This window comes from Vombatus ursinus, unplaced genomic scaffold, assembly GCF_900497805.2.
Source record: "Vombatus ursinus unplaced genomic scaffold, bare-nosed wombat genome assembly UNPS02014813.1, whole genome shotgun sequence".
Taxonomy (NCBI): Eukaryota; Metazoa; Chordata; class Mammalia; order Diprotodontia; family Vombatidae; genus Vombatus; species Vombatus ursinus.
This window is the reverse complement of record NW_020954591.1, coordinates 34,879,332-34,900,214: the sequence shown is the minus strand read 5'-3', so window position 1 is coordinate 34,900,214 and position 20,883 is coordinate 34,879,332. Positions and strand designations below refer to the sequence as shown.

The 20,883-nt window shown below is 39.0% G+C and overlaps 1 protein-coding gene across 1 annotated transcript in view; it reads right to left on the bottom strand.

The window, feature by feature from the left end:
* The window catches only part of LOC114022711 (transmembrane protein 218-like), an 8,560-nt gene extending 1,428 nt beyond the window's left edge, over nucleotides 1-7,132 (bottom strand). Inside the window, exons 1-5 of the mRNA XM_027835089.1 lie at nucleotides 6,898-7,132; nucleotides 5,302-5,374; nucleotides 3,970-4,080; nucleotides 3,051-3,153; nucleotides 2-109 (exon numbers count right to left, since the gene is read on the bottom strand). Of these exons, the coding sequence (XP_027690890.1) occupies nucleotides 2-109; nucleotides 3,051-3,153; nucleotides 3,970-4,079 (321 nt within the window). The 5' untranslated portion in view covers nucleotide 4,080; nucleotides 5,302-5,374; nucleotides 6,898-7,132. The remainder of the gene's footprint in view (nucleotide 1; nucleotides 110-3,050; nucleotides 3,154-3,969; nucleotides 4,081-5,301; nucleotides 5,375-6,897) is intronic.
* Between the last annotated feature and the right edge of the window lie 13,751 nt (nucleotides 7,133-20,883).

Here is a 20,883-nt window from a genome sequence, read left to right as displayed (position 1 = left end):
AGATTGGTTCCAGGATGTGGTGAATTAGAACCAGGAAGAAGCTTCCAAGGAAGAAAATACTGAGAAAAGCCAGTAGAACATAACAGCCAATGAAGAACTTGTCCATAATCTAGATTATAGAGAAAAACAATGTCAAAAGTGACAGCTATTGGGCTGTTTTTCACTTTAACATCTTAATTATACTAAGTCTGAGATCTCTGGTTAGCAAAGTTCTCCAATTCCTAGATGTTTATAACTTTCAGACACTACCCCATCCTGGCTTTCCCCTATAAACAGAAAATGGATTTCCCTTTTAGAGCTGAGGTGAATTAGTTTTAATGAACTAAGAGGCTAAGGGTTTAGAAAACACCTAGAAGAGTTCTAGAAGGATCATTAACTCCACATTCCCTGGATGATATTTTCTAATCTAAGACTGCCTGCCTTAACGTAAAGCCAGGTTAAGCCCCTGATAGGATAAACCTTAAACTAATACTCTGTAGCATTCATCTGAAGTATGTGGCAACTTTATAAATACACACCCACTCAACATTCCTAGGACAAATGTGACTAACCAATTGTTTGCAACACCTGCCTGAAATATTTGTTTCAGTAACATCCCAAAGTCCTATGCTGATCATTTAAAGAAATCAATAACTATCAACCAGTCACACTGGAAGATTCTGGTTGTGACACTGACTGAAACCTAAAGTTAGTAATGATTTTAGCCTTTTAGCTCCACTATCATGTTAACTGGTCTCAACTCTACTCTCCCTAAGTTCATATGCTGATAACCTACCAAACTAGCTAGGCAGAGATACAAACAGAGCAAAAAGATAATGTCACAGCTTCCAAGGTTTTTGAACACAACACCTGGCAGATAATCCCAAATGCCCAAGTGGAGATCCAGACACAGAGAACCTGTCAAACCAAGCACAAGTGTGATTGCTGAGATCCAAAGACCCCAAGAAGAAAAGGGCTGCAACCACCCTGGCTGCTAAAGGGGATTGCCTCATGCTCAGCTTACAACAAAGGTCAGTTTGACGAAACAGCTTTAACATAAGTTTGACCTTGGCTCTAGTACAGAACAAGTCTCTTGCGGGCTACATGTTTGCTCGTTCAACACGTTTCACTTTTTATTTAGCCAAATAGCAAGTCTTGGTGGCAGAAGGCCCAGGTCATGTACTGTTGATGCAGTATTGAGCCAGGCTGCTGCACGGAACAGTTCTGGAAATCCTGCAAATAAGAACTCCAAATTTGCTGGCCAGGCTGACAAGCAGATTTTGCCCAAACCCTACTTTTCTCTCTAGCCTGGGACTCCTGTGACACAGGGTGATTGATTTTATAGTAACTTCTTTTTCCACGGGGCTTTTCTTCTAGAATTCATATCTGCAGTAGCTCAAGAAAGAAGGCAGCCAACATTTTCTCCATTTCAGAGATGGGGAAATTGAAGCAGAAACTTGCCCCAGTTCATATATATAGATAGACAGCACCTATAATGGCAAAGTGATTTTCTGAAACATTAGTAGAGATCTTGGCATTTAAAAATACAATTCCTCAAATCTTAATAGAAAACATTCTCATAAGTTTTCATAACTAACATGTTTATTCTTGGCAGTTTTAGGCAGAACTATGAGTTATAAAGATCACAGAGGTTCCATTTCAGCCCATGAACAGTTCTCTATAGGGATTCTGTGGCAACAATGATAGTTCCTGCTATTTCTACTGGGTTGCAGGCAAAGGAGAAAAAACTAAGCTTAGCTTGCCTCCCATCTCTTGTCAGAAAGGTGCTGGGCTTCAGAATAAAGACTACGTTTTCAGACATGTCTAATGAGTGATTTTGCTTTACTGTACTGATTGGGGGAGGGGATGGGGGTAGGGAAGGGAGGTTATTTTATTGGGGGAGGGTAGAAAAGTCAGTGGGAAGTGACAGTGAAGTAAAAACAAAAAGCATCAATAAAACATTTAAAAAGAAAAAAGAAATCATAACTTAGGCTCTGACTAAGAAGTAAGAGTTCTTGGCCCTTAAGGGAAAAGGCCAAAATTTCTCCATCTTGGCCTGGCATGGAATAATGAAACTAATCATTGCTTTGGGAGGACTGGGGCTTAGGGGATTGCTAGTAAGGAAGTACAGCATAAGGAACCATTTTTAGGGGCATTTCAGGAAGGTGAACCACACTCTGATAAAGGTAGCAATTTTGTGATGAAATTAAAAGCTTAACAGCTTTGTATAGATATTTGAGCACTGAGGGAAGGTAGGAGACAGGAAGCCAAAGTACATGAACAAGGATCTGAGACCAGATATCATTCTATGGCACAGCTATAATCTTTTACGATAATGAAATGGATCTTGGGGCAGTGACAACAAACTATTGGCAGATAAGCTGAGAATGAAGCAAAAGAGGGATCACAACAAGATTACATTTATGGAATCCTTTTATAACTTACACATTATACATTACCTTCCTTACCACAAACCTATGAGGTGGGTAGAACAACTATCATTCCCTTTTTACTGATGAGTAAAGTGAGGCTTAGACAGGTTAAGGACATTACACATAGCTAGTTTAAGTTCTGGAGCCAAGACTTCTGACTTCAAGTTGTGTCCTCTTTTTACAGCACCCTGCTGCCTCTCCATAGAGTTTCTCCATACTTCAGCTTTCAACAGAAAATGCTTCTCTTTGCTGACTGCTTTCTTCAATGAGGAACTATATTCTCCACTTAACAGATGGAAAAATTTACACTGAAGAGGAAAGGTATGTCATTCAGCAAGTCTGGGTCCCTACAAAGTTTAAATTGGCTTTGAAGGCTATACTGCTTGTTTGATGTGATAGAGGTTCAAAAAACATCATACAGGCACATAAATGTCAGTAAAGATTCAGAACTGGATTATTTTTCTTAGAGAATGGGCAGAAGGGGAATTAAAAACTCCCTCTGTACTTTCTCCTTCACTGTTCTGCCACCACATCTCTTCTAATATCACATAACAAATCAATCCTACATCAGGGAAGGTCCCATTAGATTTGGGAAAGGAAGAATCACAATTTGAAAGGCAAAAAGAAACAGAATTTTACCTTAATTTCTACCTCTGGGGTTGGGACCTCAGTGGCCCGGGGAAACAACAACAGAACTGATGTGATGATCACAGCAGCAAGGAAAACAAAAGTGACAGAGAACCTGAAAGACAAATACACAAGTATTAAAAGCACTGTTCACATTTTCCACCAAAGTGTTGAGCTTAGACTGTTCTTGGGAGCCAGTATTATAGGCTCTACTCCCACAACAATGCTCACAGGGCCTGTTGTCCATCTAGCTCAGTAAATTTAAGAGATTTTTCTAAAGGCATCCTCTTGGTCCTGTTTTATATAGGTACTAGATAGAAGTATTCCTAGCATGATCCAAATCATAATGTTGCAAGTTTGGGGCCTTTGCCTCTGATCATATATGCACACTGTAATAACTATAACAATTCAAGTCAAAGCAGGCTTTTTCTGCATAAATACTCAGGTACTCCTACAACCCTCCTCTTCACTCTGGCAGCACAGGCAGAACATCCATAGCTTAGCACACTTTCAAAGGTTAGTATGTGGTCTTAGCTTCACAATCATTGACGGTTTGGAGTATTCATTGCTCCTTCAGTTTCTCTGGGCCCAGACGTAGAGCTTCAGATAAAGAACTAACCAAATTCTAGAAATCTAAACAATCATCATCATCATCATCATCATCATTATTATTATTTTGCAAAATGCAGAGAAAGTAGATTTCCCTATATTTCTGTCATGTTTTTCTACCTCACAGTGAAAACTGAAAAAACAAATCTTCCCCTTTAGACCATAAATAACAATTAGGGTTTATGATAGGCTAAAATGCAACTCATTCAAACTGCCAGTAATTACAAAAATGATCTCCTGAATTCTAAATGTTTAATGAGTGTCAGCGATTTCATCTCTAATTGCTTTTACCTAGGACTCCCAGCTGGAAAGAACATCTTACCTAGCTAGACCGGAGGCTCTGCATAACAGCACACGCAGCAGCAATACCAACACCCAGAGCAGTGCTAAGATGAATACTCCTGCACCCACTCCAAGTACAGTGCCAGCCATTCTACAGAAGAAAGGAAACATCAGCATCACTGCTCTGCCACAAGAACAGGATTAAATGTCCTATGTGCTCCATTTGCCTTCTTCCGTCCTCATATTTCCAGTTTTTATTAAGCCATTCATTTGTGTGAAGAAAGCCCAAACTTGAGCACAAATTGACTGGGGAGGTGGGGTGTTAGTGGAAGGATGGGATTTTCTGATTAATATGTGAGGAAAATTAACCAGGGCAGGTTATGAATTTCTAGAAATGTTCAGTCCTTGGACCTCTTAATAGACACTGGAAATTCAGGACACAACTTTTTCTGCTCTATGTTTACTGCTTGAAATCTGGCATATGTGTACTAGCTTGTTGCTATCACTAGGCTGTAACAGCTGGACTTGTGTGGTGTACTTTGAAACAAGATCTAGCATCAAATTCTGGCTTTGAAAATTACTAGCTGTGCAACCAGGGGCAAGTCTCTGGACTTGTACAAACCTCACCTTACTAAATGGGAAAGCATAAAGTACTTTTTACACAGCAACACAAAGTGTAAGCACTTTGTGAAACGATATGAGTAAGTCTTGTTCTGCTACCACGTTATCTCACTGGATGAACTAAATTTATGGGGCAAACATGTGGACATAAAAAAAATTAACTATCGGAGGCTGGGGTGACACAATGGATAGAACACGGGATTTGGAGTTAGGACCTGGATTTAATTCTGAGTTCTGTTAACCACCTGTGTGACCTCGGGCAAATCACCTTTCTCTGAGCCTCAATTCCTCTCCATAAAATGAGGGAGCTAAATTAGCTGACCTCTGGGGTCCCTTCCAACTTTAAAGCCAAGATTTTAGGACTCTTTTTCCACTGTTCTACAGACTGAACCACATCTCTAGAAGCAGCACTGGTCAGCTGTAGACTATGTTACACACAAGCACATGTGCCTCCAATCTCCCCTCTTTCATCCTTCACATAGTTCCCAATCAGGTCATTTCCTGCTCAAGAAACTTCAGTGGCTCCCCTTTGCCTGTGGGATTTAAAGCACTTCAAAATCTGGCATCAGTTTACCTTTCTAGGCTAATTACACATTGCTTGCCTATGGCCACTGTATATACCAGTCAAACTGATCTATACACTGTTCCTCAAACATGACAGTTCATCTGGTCTTTAATTTTTCACAAGCTATCTCATGCTTAGAATGTACTCCCTTAAGTAAAACCAACTGAACAAGCATTTATTAGCTACCTGCTATGTGCCAGGCACTGATATACAAACACAGAACCAAAACAGTCTGTGTCTTCAAGTAGCTAACATCCTACTACAGGGAAAAAACAGACACAGATAAAATTATATCTAAAAGAAATATATTAGTAATTGAGGGTAGAAGAATTAATAACTGGGGTAATCAGGAAAGGCTCATAGGTGGTGATACTTGAGCTAAGCAATTTAGGTAATCATTTTATACAACAACAAATTACAAATTGACACTACGTAGATTTGTGAACCCTTCCAACAATTCAGATCATAACCCACCCATTCCCATCCATCTTCGGTTGATGTCCTGTAAGTTTGCCACCCAGCATGCTGGAGACCTTCCTCATTTTTCTGTAATACCATGATAAAACAGAGGGCCTGACCATCAATTATTTCCTCTGCTCTCACCATTTGAAGAGTCAATCTTTTTCTTGATACACTTCTTTGGTGACAACTATAAATTGAGTCTCCTTTGTAATGTGTTGTCCCTTATTCACATCCACTATGTGCTTCTCTACTTCTTGTCCAATTTCTTCAGGGTTCAAGTATTACCTTTTATAACAAGCCTATCCCTTCATTTACTAGTGTCTTTCCCTTCCCTACCTACCCAAAGTTGTATTTGTATTTACTTTGTAACTACACAGAATGGTGTTGTGCATAGAAAGAGGTCTCTGGAATTAGGAAGACAAGCCTCTGACATATACTGACTGTAACCCTGGGCAAGTCATTTAACTTGTCATTTTAAGATTATAAATCGAAGAAGTTGCAAATCTGCATTGGTAAAAGGAGTTCCCTCACCTGACACTCCTTCCATTAATGAAATCCCAGTTACAGATAAAAATATATAAATATTTTCCATTTGATTATCTGTTCAAGTGTTTTTCCCCAATAGAGAGAGTGAAAGTGCCTTAAGAGCAGGGCCTATTTTGCTTTTGTATCTGTATTCCCAGTACCTGGCATACAGTAGGCACTCAGTTAACGTTCCTTGAAAGGATGAGTATGCCTTGGAGGAGGAAGAAGATGTACATGCCATTTATGGAGATCACACTTTGGGGGTTATGGTTTTTTCCCCCCAACTTCCTTTCCAGGCATTTCTTTTGAAAATAACTCTGTAAGGCTGCACAAATCCCGCCAATGATAGACTCTTCTCTGAGTACACAGAGAGGCAGAAGACGGAGGTCTGGGAGATTGTTTCTGGTCTGTGGATTCAGACCAGTGGCCATGCGATTTCTCATCTTTCAAAAGCATTTCCTGGGCTACAGGTCGAAGCCTGATTTGAATCTGCAGCAGGGGCTGTCCATCTCTACTGCTTACAGTCATTAGCCCACCAGGAGGACAACAGACCATGTACTGTGCTTAGCTTCGATTTCCAGCTTTGTTGCTAAAGTATTCATTCCTCACCCGCACACCTGAGGAAGGGATATCAGCCTTTTCACAAGGGTACCTGAACTTGCAAAACCTACGACAGCACTGAACTAGATGCTACATCTCCCAAGCGCAAAGAAGACAAAAGCAACGGCCCTTCCCGTAAGATAAAGGACCAAGGGCCAAGGCTGTGATAGAATGGATAAAAGAAACTCCCCCTACCCATGCAAGCCAACACTCTGTCTGCAGGACAGGGTCGAATAAAGCTGCCCCGAGCACCGAGAGGTTCAGAGATTGGCTCAGGGTACCACAGCCGGCCCATGTCAAAGGCGGCACGTTAAGTCCGGTCTTTGTGCTTCCGAGGCGAGCCCCATGTAAATGCCGGGCCCTTTTCTGGCTCCAGTGAAATGTTACTGTACGGGCAGGGCGGGGGGGTGGGGTGAGGGCTGCGAGGAAAAGACGCTGGATCGGGGCCCCACTTCCTGCTGCCTTCCCTGTCCCTTCGCCTTCAACCTCTTCCTCCAGACTCGCTCTCCTCAGGTCCAGTGTACAGCCTCACCTCCTTCCCCCAGCACCTCCCCTCCCCATCCCCTCAACTGGCTAGCCCTCTCCCCAAAAGCCGACCCAAGGCCGTCTCTTTGTCACACAACTTCCAACTCTGGTCTAACCCCTTCCCGTAGACGCCTCGTTCTAGCGACAGCGAATCACAAGTGGTTTCTCAGCTGCAACCTCCCCTACCCACCAATCGGAGGCGGCCGCCCAAAAGTTCATTCCTCCTTCGTTACATCCTCCAATGGAGATGGGAGGTTACTTCATCGTGCCTTACTATTGGTTAATGCTGGAAAGAGTCCCGGGCCCTATCTCGAATCATTGGTTAATTTGTCTTGAGGGCGGGCCCCTGGGCGGAAGAGGGTGATTTACCCTTCTTTGTTTCCATGGAGACCTCCCTAGCTGCTTCCATTCCTGAGAGGCGGAGGTGTATGTCGCCCCGCCCCGTTGTTATGAATCTGAGGGACTTGGTGGATTCTACTTTTGACTTATCACTACGTGGATCCCTCTTATGTTCCTTTAGTTTAGGGGGGATGCTTGGGATCCCCCGGATCCTCCGAATCCTCCGAATCCTCCGAGAGGGCGGTCCATGAACATTGCCTACACTCTGACAGAAACAGATCCCCTCTTCTGGGGGCCATTCCAGGGGCCTCTGGTAAATGTAGGAGTTGGATATTATTTTCCTCTCCTTTTACACACGAACCTTTCATGTGGAAGGAGAAGGGATTATTCTTCCATTAGTGTAGACGGAGGTAAATCTAGCCTAGAAGTGGCAAAGGAATGCCCCAGGAATCACGCTTCCATATCTCCCATCATTCTCTTATACTTGGTTATGTTTTGCCTTGCATTAAAAAAACAACTTTTCTCCTTAAAAAAAAAAAATTCCCCAGACAGTCTCTTTCTTTGCAAATGAGTAAATAAATTTGTTGTGCTTGTTAAGAATGGGGAAACAAAAGTGCACTTAAGGATAGTGGTGGGAACAAGAACATGGAATGATTTCAAGAATAGTCTCAAATGTATATCTGTGTATAGATAATTATAGTACTTAGCATTTGTCAAAACTCTGCCAGAGAACCTGAGCATTTTGTACACATTTTCTGATGAATGATTGATTATTTAACATTTCCATAGCATTGAAAGATATCAAATATTTTGATAAGCACTAATCATTGGTTAAACCTTGGCATTCTGGGGTGTTAGGCAAATAATAACTTGTGCTGTTCCTTTCTTATGACGGGAATACTAAGACAAAGTAGACTTTCATAGCATCACAATGTCCTGAAAATCAAGGACACTAAGTTCTCAAGTGGTCAGTTCCAATAGCTACTTTGATTGAATTTACCAGACCATATTTAGTCAACAGTTTAGTACTCATACAGTGTATAATGTATAGATTTTGTTTCTTTTGTTTATAAGACTTCGAAGTTAGTTAAATATGAGTTATTCTTTACCTTTAGAATAGGTGGCTAAGGGAGATTATGATACTAGAAAGGGTTTTTTGTTTTGTTTTGTTTTGTTTTGTGGTTGAGTGGTTTCAGTCATGTCCAACTCTGTGACCCCCTTTGGGGTTTTCTTGGCAGAGATACTGGAGTGGTTTGCCATTTCCTTCTCCAGCTCATTTTACAGATAAGCTGAAGCAAACAGGGTCAGTTACTAAGTGTCTGAGGCCAAATTTGAACTCAGGAAGATGAGTCTTTCTGACTCCAGGCCTGGCACTCTATCCACTGAGTCACTTAGCTGCCCTGAGAAAGGGTAATATATAGTTTTTAAAATTATTTAAAAATTTTTTGAACTTAAGAAATACCAAATAAAGTCAGCATTTACATATATGTAGTTTTTAAGAAAAAAATTAAGAAGAGAAAAGCAGTCAACAAAGCTGACCAAATACATCCAGAAAATCTGGAAATATATGGAATATTCCACCCTTGAGGACATGTATCTGCAGAATAGTAGAGGAAAGTGCCTTCTCATAGCTCTTCTTTGGGGTTATTCTTGTTTGCAGCTTTGTGACATTCAATTTTTTGTGTGGTTGTTCTTTCCATTTACATTCTTGTGGTTGTGTATATTGTTTTCTTGTCTCTGCTTCATTTTGCATCACTTTATATGTTTTTTCATGCTTCTCTGTATTTATCATATTTATTGTTTCTATAGCACAGTAATATTACCACAGTTTGTTTAGCTGTGACCTCGTAAATGAGCATCTACTTTTTTCAGTTCTTTGCTACTTCAAAAAATGCCGCTATTTTGTTTTATGTGGAATTTTTATTTTTATCAATGATCTCCTTGGGGTATAAGCCTACTTGCTGGTGGAATCTCTGGGTCAAAAGGTACTCACATTTTAGTCAATTTATTTTCACAATTACAAAATTACATCCAGAATGGTTGTACTAATTCACAAATCCACAGATATATTGGTATACCTATTTTTCCAGAACTTCTGCACATTGACTTTTCTCTTCTTTTGTTATCTTTACAGATTTGCTGAATGTGAGGTAAAACCTGAGTTTTTCGGTGTTGCATTTCTCCTCTTATTATTAGTGATTTAGAACACTCTTTCATCTGGTTGCTAATTGTTTGCAATTCTTTTGAGAACTGTTTGTTTATAGACTTTGACAACTTTTCTATTAGGGAGTAGCTTTTGGTCTTATACAGGTATCCTAAAAGTCTTAGTGTAGTTTAAACTTTAATAACTATTATTGTCTATAGATCTGGGATACCAAACCTTATTTAAAAAATTTGATACAAAATTTTTTTCCCCTATAACACTTCCTTCCTTATCCTAGATATGAACATTTTGTTTGTACAGAAGTTTTTCAGTTTTACATAATCAAAATGATCTATTTCACCTTTTGTAATTGCCTGTATCCTTTGTTTAGAATGTCTTCTACCCATAGCTGTGAAAAGTATATGATCTGTTTCTCTTTTAATTTTTTCATAGTATTATCTTTAATATTCAGGTCATATGTTCATTTAGAATTTATTGTGGAATATGGTGTAAGATGCTGGTCTAAGCCTAATTTCTGCTAGACTCCTTTACATATTTTTCCCAGCAATTTTTAATCAAATAGGGAGTTGTTTCCTAAGTAATTTATGTTTTCTGGTTTGTTGAACACTGGTGGTTGAGTTCCATTATTTTTGATGTTCGCTTTTCTAGTCTGTTCCATTGATGTACTCTATTTTTAACTGCTGCCAAGTGGTTTTGATAACTGCTACTTTATAATATAATTTAAGGTCTGGTAATGCTCTTCCACCTTTATTCCTACTTTATTTTTTTGGAACAGGCAACACATATTTATTAAGGGCTTGGGAGACGGTACCCACAGAGTGCTTTAGGAACAAAGTCCATAGAGTCAGAAACACAACCAGTAGGAGAATGTAGAATGGTAAGCTTGGTCCTGTCCCTAAAATGGAGGCCTAGAAGGAACTTACCAATGGGAGAAGGGGATTAGTATGGCAGAGAGATGTTCCAGGGTATTTCATTATTTTCCTTCGTATTCTAGATCTTTTGTTCTTCCAAATCAATTTTATTATTTTATCAAGTCTTATAAAGACAGTTCTCACTTTATATAAATTTGCATTATGCAGCTTTGACTTTAAGAAATCTGAAAGAAATCTGCATTCCAAAAAACCGCCTATGTTAACTTTACTCTACTCTCTCTCAGTGCTCTATGGCTGCTTAACCACCTGCTCCTCCCCAAAGAAAAAAAAAAGAACAAACAACCCTCCCAAGAGAAAGCAGAAGAACAGATATATGGAGATAAGGACAGAAAGATTGCCCCAATACCTGCCTTGGCTTGAGACCTCCAGCACCAAGGCCCATGGATCTGTCTTCTTTTAGTCCAAGCTTGGCTACCATGTCTGTCCCCAGACCCATGTGTTCCTCCTCCTGTTTTTCCTTCTCTGTCTTTGGCTCCCAAGTATCCTTGAACCATATGCTGGCCCCTCCCTCCACTGGCACACAATTCCCTTCTTGCCTTCCTTCCTCCTTTCCTTCTCTGTCCCTGTGGAAATTCCCTGGACAGTCCACTTATGCAAAGCAAGAACTGTCTGTAGCCCTTTGATAATTTGATTGGTGTAGTATTAAAACTATAAACTAAATTTAGTAGTATTTTCATTTTTATTACATTGGCACAGCCCTGCCATGAACACTGAATATCACTCCATCTCTTTAAGTTGTTCCTTATTTCTTTAAAAAGCATTTTGTGATTGAATCTCATACATGCTTCCCCTTTTTACTGTTGCCTCTTGGATTTTATCATTATACCAAAATGCTATTGATTTTTGTGACTTTATGGTTTTCTTTTTTAAGTATATAATAAATTCAACCTAAAACTTTCAAAGCTATCCTTCTTGTATGTGATTCCTTCTGACATTTCTTATTTTCTCTTTGTGCATTAGAAAATTACTTTATGACTCTTTTTTCTTTCTTTTGTTCTTTTTTTTTCAAACCTATCCCTGGCCTCTCTCTTCTTCCTAGCTCCTACCACCTCTAATCTAAAGCAAAGCAAAACAAAACAAACAAAAAGCCCCTATAAACAAATAAGCATAGTCAAGCAAAACAAATTCTCACTTTAGCCATATCCAAAAACTCATGTCTTATTTGTCATCTTGGATCAATCATTTCTATGTCAGGAAGTGGGTAGAATGCTTCATCATCAATACTCTGGAATCTTGGGTGATAATTAACATTGGTCGGAGCTCTTAAGTCTTTCAAAGATGTTTTTCTTTACACTGTTGTTATTGTATAAATTGTTCTTCATTCTGTATTAGTCCATGGAAGTCTTCCCAGGCTTCACTGAAACTGTTCCTTTTGTCATTTCTATAGTGCATGAAGGTGACCAAAAGGCCTCAAACCCATCAGTGAGTTAGGGAGATGTCTACCCCAAGCATGTGAAGACTTCTCCAGTGGAATAGGTCAATGACAACAATTTGTTCCAACAGCTATGGAGGTGGCTGAAGCAGGTGTGGAGCACTTAGAGCTCGGTCAGACATAAAAGACACCAGGGTCATCTACTGCATCCCAGGCCATTGCTAGTCATCTTGACTTTTTTTTTTTTTTTTAGTGAGGCAATTGGGGTTAAGTGACTTACCCAAGGTCACACAGCTAGTACGTGTCAAGTGTTTGGCCTGAGGCCGGATTTGAACTCAGGTCATCCTGACTTCAGGGCCAGTGCTCTATCCACTGCACCACCTAGCTGCCCGCATCTTGACTTTTGTCTTGCCACTGGACTTCTTTGATTCAGAGAGAATGGGATGACGATGTTGTGCAACTCTGTCTCACTTAAATCCAATTCACTCACAAGTCAAGACATCACCCTGTGATGTCATTGGTCCTTTCAAAAGTGAAGTATGAACAGTAACAACAACAACAACAATGGTACAATAATATTCCATTACATTCATATATCTTAATTTGTTCAGTTATTCCTCAATAGAATGTCTTACCCTTTTAGTTTCCAGTTCTTTTTATTATGAAAAGAGCTGCTACAAATATTTTTGTACACATGGGCCCTTTCCATTTTTCTTCTATTAGATAAAATCTTGCCAGAAGACAAGGGGGTAGAGTAAATAACTTTTAAAAATTCCTACCAAACATATGATTCCTTGGTCTCTTATTTCATGCATACAGATATTGTCCAATACATACTAATCACCTTTTATAGGTACCTTGGATCTAATAGTTTTCTTTATTTGACTTGGCCTTCTTTCTGTTTCTATTGTTCCATTCATCTTGATGAACCATTTGAGGGACATTATTCGTAATGGCTTGGGACCAACTCAACTTCCTGCTGTACTCAAAGCTCTTGCTCTCTGCGCAGGTATAATCAAACTTGGAATCTACCTAAAATCTGTTGACTGATTTATTCTAACTCATTTATGGATTGAGGAAAGATGTTTTAGTTTTGGAAAGATATTACTAATAATAATAATACCATGAGTTTTGCCTCCAATGAGATTCTGTCTTAGAAAAAATAATAATCTTATTGGTTTTTAGGTGTCCTCTAGGGGCACTGGTATGTATGGGGTGTTCGAGGAAGATTAGCACTTCTGGTGTGAGGACTTGCTGAGCCCTTTTCAGGGCTGCTTATCCACCTTTGGTGTCCACCTTGCATTGAACTCTTACCTGTGGCTCCAAGTATCTATAGCATGTCCAGTGGCCACGCTCTGGTAAACTATCAGGGCAGACAGGCTAAACCAGATCAAAGGCAATTGACAAGCCTCAAACCTATCAGTGAGTTAGTGGGGAATCTACCCCAAGCATGTGAAGACTTCTCCTAGGGGAATGGACAGATGAGAACAATATGTTCCAATAGCCATGAAGGCTGTGTTTAGATGTTGGTCAGACATTGAAGATAAGATACCAAGTTTCATTCACTGCATCTCTTGTGTCATGCCCATCACCAGTCTTCCTGACTTTTGTCTTGCTACTGAACTTTGATGACACTGGAAGAGACAGTCAGGCTGCCAATTTTGTATAACTCTGCCTCACTTAAATTCAATTCACTCGTTAGTCAAGACATCACCTTGTGATGCCATTGGTCCTCTTTGAAAATGAAGGACAAACAACAGCAGAAGTATTAGACTGCATTCTTACAAACAACTTGAGACTTCCAAATAGCATTTTAGCATAGAATGTGTATTTAGATATTAGTAACAAACATAAAAGAAGTTAGTAAGTCAATACCTTCAGTAAACTAATAAGAAATAAACTTCAGCTCTAGGGGATTGCTAGGTGAGTGAATTCTTATCTCTACCTTTCAAAATGGTTGGGATCTGTCTGAATTTCCAGAAGCTTGAAAGAACTGTGATTTCCAGTCTTATGGCAGGTATAGGTCTTGAATTCCTATCTGTTGCGGCTACCACCATAATTCCAGCCCAATTCCTGCAGCTCTCAGCCCAGCCTAGGGATTCCTACAGTTTGCCTGAAGCAGCTTTTGCCTGCTGTCACTATTCTTCTGGAAACTTTTTCTCTTTCTCTTTGTTTCTTAATATTTTATTTATCGATGTTCTCATCATAGTCACTTTCTGATGATTCTACCTCGTATACAGGACAAACAAATCAATGCGTTAATAATGTCTAACAATATATGCTTCACTTTGTACCTATATCCTGTCACTTCTGTGATGAGAGGCAAGAGGCATACTTTTCTGTAGGTCCTCTGATATTTATGATGTTTTTTTGGGGGGAGGAGTTTGGCTAGCTGACTTTATACAATTATTTTTTTCCAATTATATGTAAAAACAATTTTTTACATTTGTTTTTAAAAAATTTTGAGTTCTAATTTGAGATGGCAAGTAATTTGATATAGGTTATATATGTTCAGTAAGGCAAAATGTATTTCCATATTAGTCATGTTGTGAAAGAAAATACAACCCTCTGCCCCCCAAGAAAAATAAAGTAAAAAAAAGTATTCTTTGATCTGCATTCAGATTCCATCAGTTCTTTCTCTGGTGGGAAGCATTTTTCATCATAAGTCCTTCAGAATTGTCTAGAATCATTGTATTGCTGAGAATTGCAAAGTCATTCACAGTTGATCATTGTACAATATTGCTTTTACTGTGTACAATGTTCTTCTGGTTCTGCTCATTTCACTTTGCATAAATTCATGTCTTTCCAGGTTTTCCTGAGAACATCCTCCTAATCATTTCTTATGGTACAGTAATACTCCATTGTAATAGTATACCACAACTTGTACAGTCATTACTCCATTGGTGGGTATCTCCTCAATTTCAAATTCTTTGTCACCACAAAAAGAGCTGCTATGAATATTTTTGCATAAATAGATCCTTTTCCCTTTTTTGGATGTCCTTGAGATATAGACCTAGCAGTGTTATTGCTGAATCAAAGGGTATGCACTGTTTTATAGTCCTTTGGGCGTACTTCCAAATTGCTCTCCAGAATGGTTGGATCAGTTCATAACTCTACCAACAGTACATTAATGTCCCAGTTTTCCCATATCCTCTCCAATATCCAACATTTCCTCTTCTGTCATATTAGCCATTCTGGTAAGTGTGAGGTGGTACTTCAGAGTTGTTTCAATGTGCATTTCTCTAACTGATAGTGATTTTGAGCATTTTTTATATGACTATAGATAGCTTTGATTTCTTCCTCTGAAAACTGCCTGTTCATATCCTTTGACCGCTTATCAATTAGGCAATGATTTGTATTCTTATAAATTTGACTCAGTTCTCTATATATTTGAGAAAAGAGGTCTTTTTCAGAAAAAAAAACTTGCTGCATTTTTTTTTCAAGTTATGGTTACTGTGTATTTCCTCCATCCTATTTTTTCATCTGTTTATTCTTCTCTCTCTTTTTCCATTTGGCCAATTCTATTTTTTAAGGAGTTTTTTTTTTTAGTGAATTTTTGTACCTCTTTTTCCATTTGGCCAATTTTGCTTTTTAAGGAGTTCTCTTCATTGGGTTTTTGTTCCCCTTTTACCATTTGGTCCCTCTTTTTTTAAGGTGGTATTTTCTTCATTTTTTTGGTGCCTCCACTTTTTTCTCATAGTTTTCTTGTAGCACTCTCATTTCTTTTTCCAATTTTTATTCTACCTCTCTTTTTTGATTTTTAAAATACTTTTTGACCTCTTCCAGGAATTCTTGGGGGGGGGTGGCTTGAGGCCAATTCACATTTTTCTTTGAGGCTTTGGATGTAGCTGTTTCGACTTTGTTATCTTCTTTTCAGTTTTTTTTTTTTTAATCTTCCCTGTCACCATAGTAACTTTCTTGGTCAGCTTCTTTCTTTGTTTTTTTTTTTGCTCATTTTCCAGCCTATTTCTTGATTTTTAACTTTATGTTAAAGTTGGGTTCTATTCACAGAGGTGTTGAGAGGATTGTCATAAGCTTCAGGTTTTTCCTGCTGATGTTTTCAGAGCTAGTTCTGGAAGGTCTGTAAGTCTTCAGTTTTTCTAAGGTGGTATGATCTAAGGAGAGATGTGGTCACTGCTCTCCTGGTCTGTGCTCTGGTCTATGAGTGACCACATGCACTCTTTTTGGCCGTGAAACTCCTCACCTTATGACACAGAACCACATATGGGCAGTGCAACAGAGTCCTCCAAAGGGCCCTCAGTAATCTCCTTCCTACCACTTTTTCGACCCCTTTACTATCTGTGGACTGAGAGCTCCAGAAACTGCTATTGCAGATTCAGTTACTCTCAGGGTTTGCTGCTAGTTTACTGGGGCTCACCCTGCACTAGACTGCACTCCACTCTCACCCCAGGGAGATAGATCTTTCCTGCTGACCTTCTAAGTTGTTTTAGGCTGGAAAATTGTTTCACCCTTTATTTTTGTTGGTTCTGTTGTTCTAGAATTTGTTTTGAGGCATTATTTTAAAGTAATTTGGAGAGGAATTTGGGAGAGCTCAGGTGAGTCCCTGCATTTACTCAACCATCTTGTCTCCATCCACTTGTGATTGGTCACTACCTTGATCAGAGTTCTGAAATCTTTCAGTGTTGTTGTCTGTTATGCTGTTGTCATCATTATTTAAATAGATATATTTTTATTTACTTTGTTTTGCATCAATTCATATAGATCACCCTAAGTTTCTCTGAATTCTCTGAATGATATTCATCATTTTTTATGATACAACAAAATTCCACTACTTTCATATGCTTCATTTTGTTCAGCCATTTCTTCCAAAATGGACATGTATTTTCCTTCAATTTCTTTGCTATTGAAAAAAAAGTGCTACTATAAATGTTTATATAAGTATGGGATCTTTCCTCTCTGTCTTTGATCTCCTGGGATCTCCTTCAATCTCCTTAGTAGGGCTTTCACTAGGTCTAAGGGACAATAATTTTTTTAAATTTTTTAAAAATTTATTTGTTTATTTTTAGTTTTCAACACTAATTTCCACAAGACTTTGAGTTCCAAATTTTCTCCCCATCTCTCCCCTCCCCCAACCCCAAGATCGCATGCATTCTGAATATCCCTTCCCCTGATCTGCCCCCCCTTCTTTCACGCCTCCCCTTTTCTTATCCCCTTCTCCTTCTATTTTCCTGTAGGGCAGGATAGATTTCTATAACTCATTGTCTGTATATCGTATTTCCCAGTTGCATGTAAAAACAATTTTTAACATTTGTTTTTAAAACTTTGGGTTCCAAATTCTCTCCCTTCCTCCCTCCCCACCCACCCTCATTGAGAAGGTAAGAAACTCAATACAGGTTATACATGTGTGGTCATACAAAACACTTCCATAATAGCCATGTTGTGAAAAACTGACTATATTTCCCTTCATCCTATCCCACCCCAATTTATTCTATTCTCTCCTTTGACCCTATCCCTCCTCAAAAGTTTTTGCTTCTGATTACTCCCTCCCCAAGTCTACCCTCCCTCCCACCTTATCCTTTTTGCCCTGTTTTCCTGTAGGGTAAGATAGATTTCCATACCCAATTGAGTGTGTATGTTATTCCCTCCTTAAGCCAAATCCGATGAGAGTAAGATTCATTCATTTCCTCTCACCTCCTTTTGTTTCCCCTCCACAGTAAAAGCTTTTTCTTTCCTCTTTTATGTGAAATAATTTACCCCATTCTACCTCTCCCTTCCTCCTCCCAATACAATCTTCTTTCACCCCTTAATTTTATTTTTTAAATATCATCACTTCATATTCAACTCACCCTGTGCCCTCTGTCTATATATATTCCCTCCAACTACCCTAATACTGAAAAAGGTCTCATGAGTTACAAATATCATCTTTCCATGTAGGAATGTAAACAGTTCAACTTTAATAAGTCCCTTATGATTTCTCTTTCCTGTTAACCTTTTCATGCTTCTCTTGAGTCTTGTATTTGATAGTCAAATTTTCTATTCAGCTCTGGTCTTTTCATCAAGAGTGCTGAAAGTCCTCTGTTTCACTGAATGTCCATTTTTCCCCTTGAAAAATTATACTCAGTTTTGCTGGGTAGGTGATTCTTGGTTGTAATCCTATCTCCTTTGACCTCCAGAATATCATATTCCAAGCCCTCTGGTCCCTTAATGTAGAAGCTGCTAAATCTTGTGTTGTCCCTATTGCATTTCCACAATACTTAAATTGTATCTTTTTGGCTGCTTGCAATATTTTCTCCTTGACCTGGGAACTCTGGAATTTGGCTATAATATTCCTAGGAGTTTTCCTTTGGGAATCTCTTTCAGGAGGTGATCAGTGGATTCTTTCCATTTCTATTTAACCCTCTGGTTCTAGAATATCAGGGCAGTTTTCCTTGATAATTTCTTGAAAGATGATGTCTAGGCTCTTTTTTTTGATCATGGCTTTCAGGTAGTCCAATGATTTTTAAATTATCTCTCCTAGATCTATTTTCCAGGTCAGTTGTTTTTCCTCTGAGATATTTCACATTGTCTTCTATTTTTTCATTCTTTTGGTTTTGTTTTACAATGTCTTGATTTCTCATAAAGTCACTAGCTTCCAATTGCTCCATTCTAATTTTTAAGGAAGTATTTTCTTCAGTGATCTTTTGGATTTCCTTTTCCATTTGGCCAATTCTGCTTTTTAAGGCATTCTTCTCTTCATTGGCTTTTTGAACCTCTTTTGCCATTTGGCCTAGGCTATTTTTTAAGGTGTTATTTTCTTCAGTATTTTTTTGGGTCTCCTTTAGCAAGCTGTTGACTAGTTTTTCATGATTTTCTTGCATCACTCTCATTTCTTTTCCCAGTTTTCCCTCTACTTCTCTTACTTGCTTCTCAAAATCCTTTTTGAGCTCTGCCATGGCTTGGGAAGGATTCATATTTTTCTTGGAGCCTTTGGATGTAGGAGCTTTGACTTTGTTGTCTTCTTCTGGTTGTATGTTGTGATCTTTGTTACCAAAGAAAGATTCTATGGTCTTACTTTTTTTGCGCAGTTTGCTCATGATCCCAGCCAATTATTTGAGTTTTTAACTCTTTGTTAAGGTAGGAGTCTGCTTCCAATGTGGACAATGTATTATCCCAAGCTTCAGGGGCTTTGTGCAGCTGTTTTCAGAGATACTTCTAGGGACCTGTAAATTTTCAGTTCTTCCAAGGTGCTATGATCAAGGGCAAGGTGTTTACTCCTTTCATGATCTGGGCTATGGTCTATGAGTGACCACAAGCACTCTTTTCTGCCTTGGAACTATATGGAACTATGCCTCCACCGCTGCCACAAGCTTCTCATGGCAGTGCTCCTCTTCACCCCAGGACCACCACCCAGAACTGTGACCTGGATCCAAGCACAGGCAAAGCAAGAGAATCCTGCCTCAGCCCCAGCAAAGAGATCCCTGCAATCCCCTTCTGATCAGCCACTTGATTCCCCCTCAGTCTGTGGACTGAGAGTTCCAGAAGTAGCTGCTGCCGTGGGGCTGCACCATGACTAGGGCTAGGACCTAGCTTCTCTCTCACTGTGGTCACAGACTTTTCCTACTGACCTTCTAAGTTATCTTTGGCTTTTGTGAGTAGAGAAGTCTGGAAACTGCCACAGCTCCCCTTGATTCAGTCCCCCGAGGCCTGCTCCAGGTTCTCTGAGGCCTGGTCTTTGACTGCGCACCCACGCTCAACTGCATTTCTTTCCCAGCCCAGTGCAATAGACCTTTTTAATCAACCATCTAGGTTGTCTTGGGCTGGAGATTTGTTTCTCTGTCTTTTTGTGGGTTCTACTGCTCTAGAATTTGTTTAGAGCCAATTTTTTTACAGGTATTTAGCGGGGCTTGGGGGATAGCTCAAGCTGGTCACTGCTTTTACTTTGCCATCTTGGCTCCACCCCCTTTTCTTCATTTTTAACCTTCATTTAAAAATATTTTCAATTCCAAATTCTTTCCCCCCTGCTACTGTTCTTTCCTTTGAGAAGGCAAGCAATATCATATCAGTAATACCTGTGAAGTCATGCAAAACATTTCCATATTAGTCACATAAAAATAAAAGAATAAAAAGAAGAAACATAAAGAACATGAAAAAAGTATGCTTCAATCTGCACTCAGATTTGATCAGATCTTTCTCTGAAGGTAGATAGCATTTTTTATTTCATAGCATTTTTCAATTCATATAAGTCGTTCCAGGTTTTTCTGAAATCATCCTGCTTGTCATTTCTTGCAGCACAATAGTATTCCATCAGTCATATATCACAACTTGTTTAGCCATTCCCCAATTTATAGGCATCTCCTAAATTTCCAATTCTTTGCAAATGCAAAAAAGAAATGGCATAAATATTTTTTGTACATATATGTTCTTTCCCCTTTTCTTTAGTCTCTTTGGGATACAGACCTAGTAGTGGTATTGCACAGTTTCATAGGCCATTCGGCATAGTTCCAAATTGTTTTCCAGAATGGTTGCATCAGTTCATAAGTCCACCACAGTGTATTAGTATTTTTATTTTTCCACACCCCCTGCAGCATTTATCATTTTCCTTTTCTGTCATGTTAGCCAACCTGATAGGTGTGAGGTAGTACCTCAGTGTTTTAATTTGTTTAATCAGTAGTGATTTAGAACATTTTTATGTGACTACTGATAGCTTTAATGACTGTTTCCATCTTTTAACTAATTATGAACTGGAGAATGGCTCTTATAAATCTGAATCATTTTCTTACATATCTTAGAAATGATACCTTTAACAGAAAAACATGCTGCAAAAATTCCTTCCCTTTCCTATTTACCTGCTTCTTTAATAATTTTAGCTGCATTATTTTTCTTTGTGCAAAACTTTAAATTTTATGTAA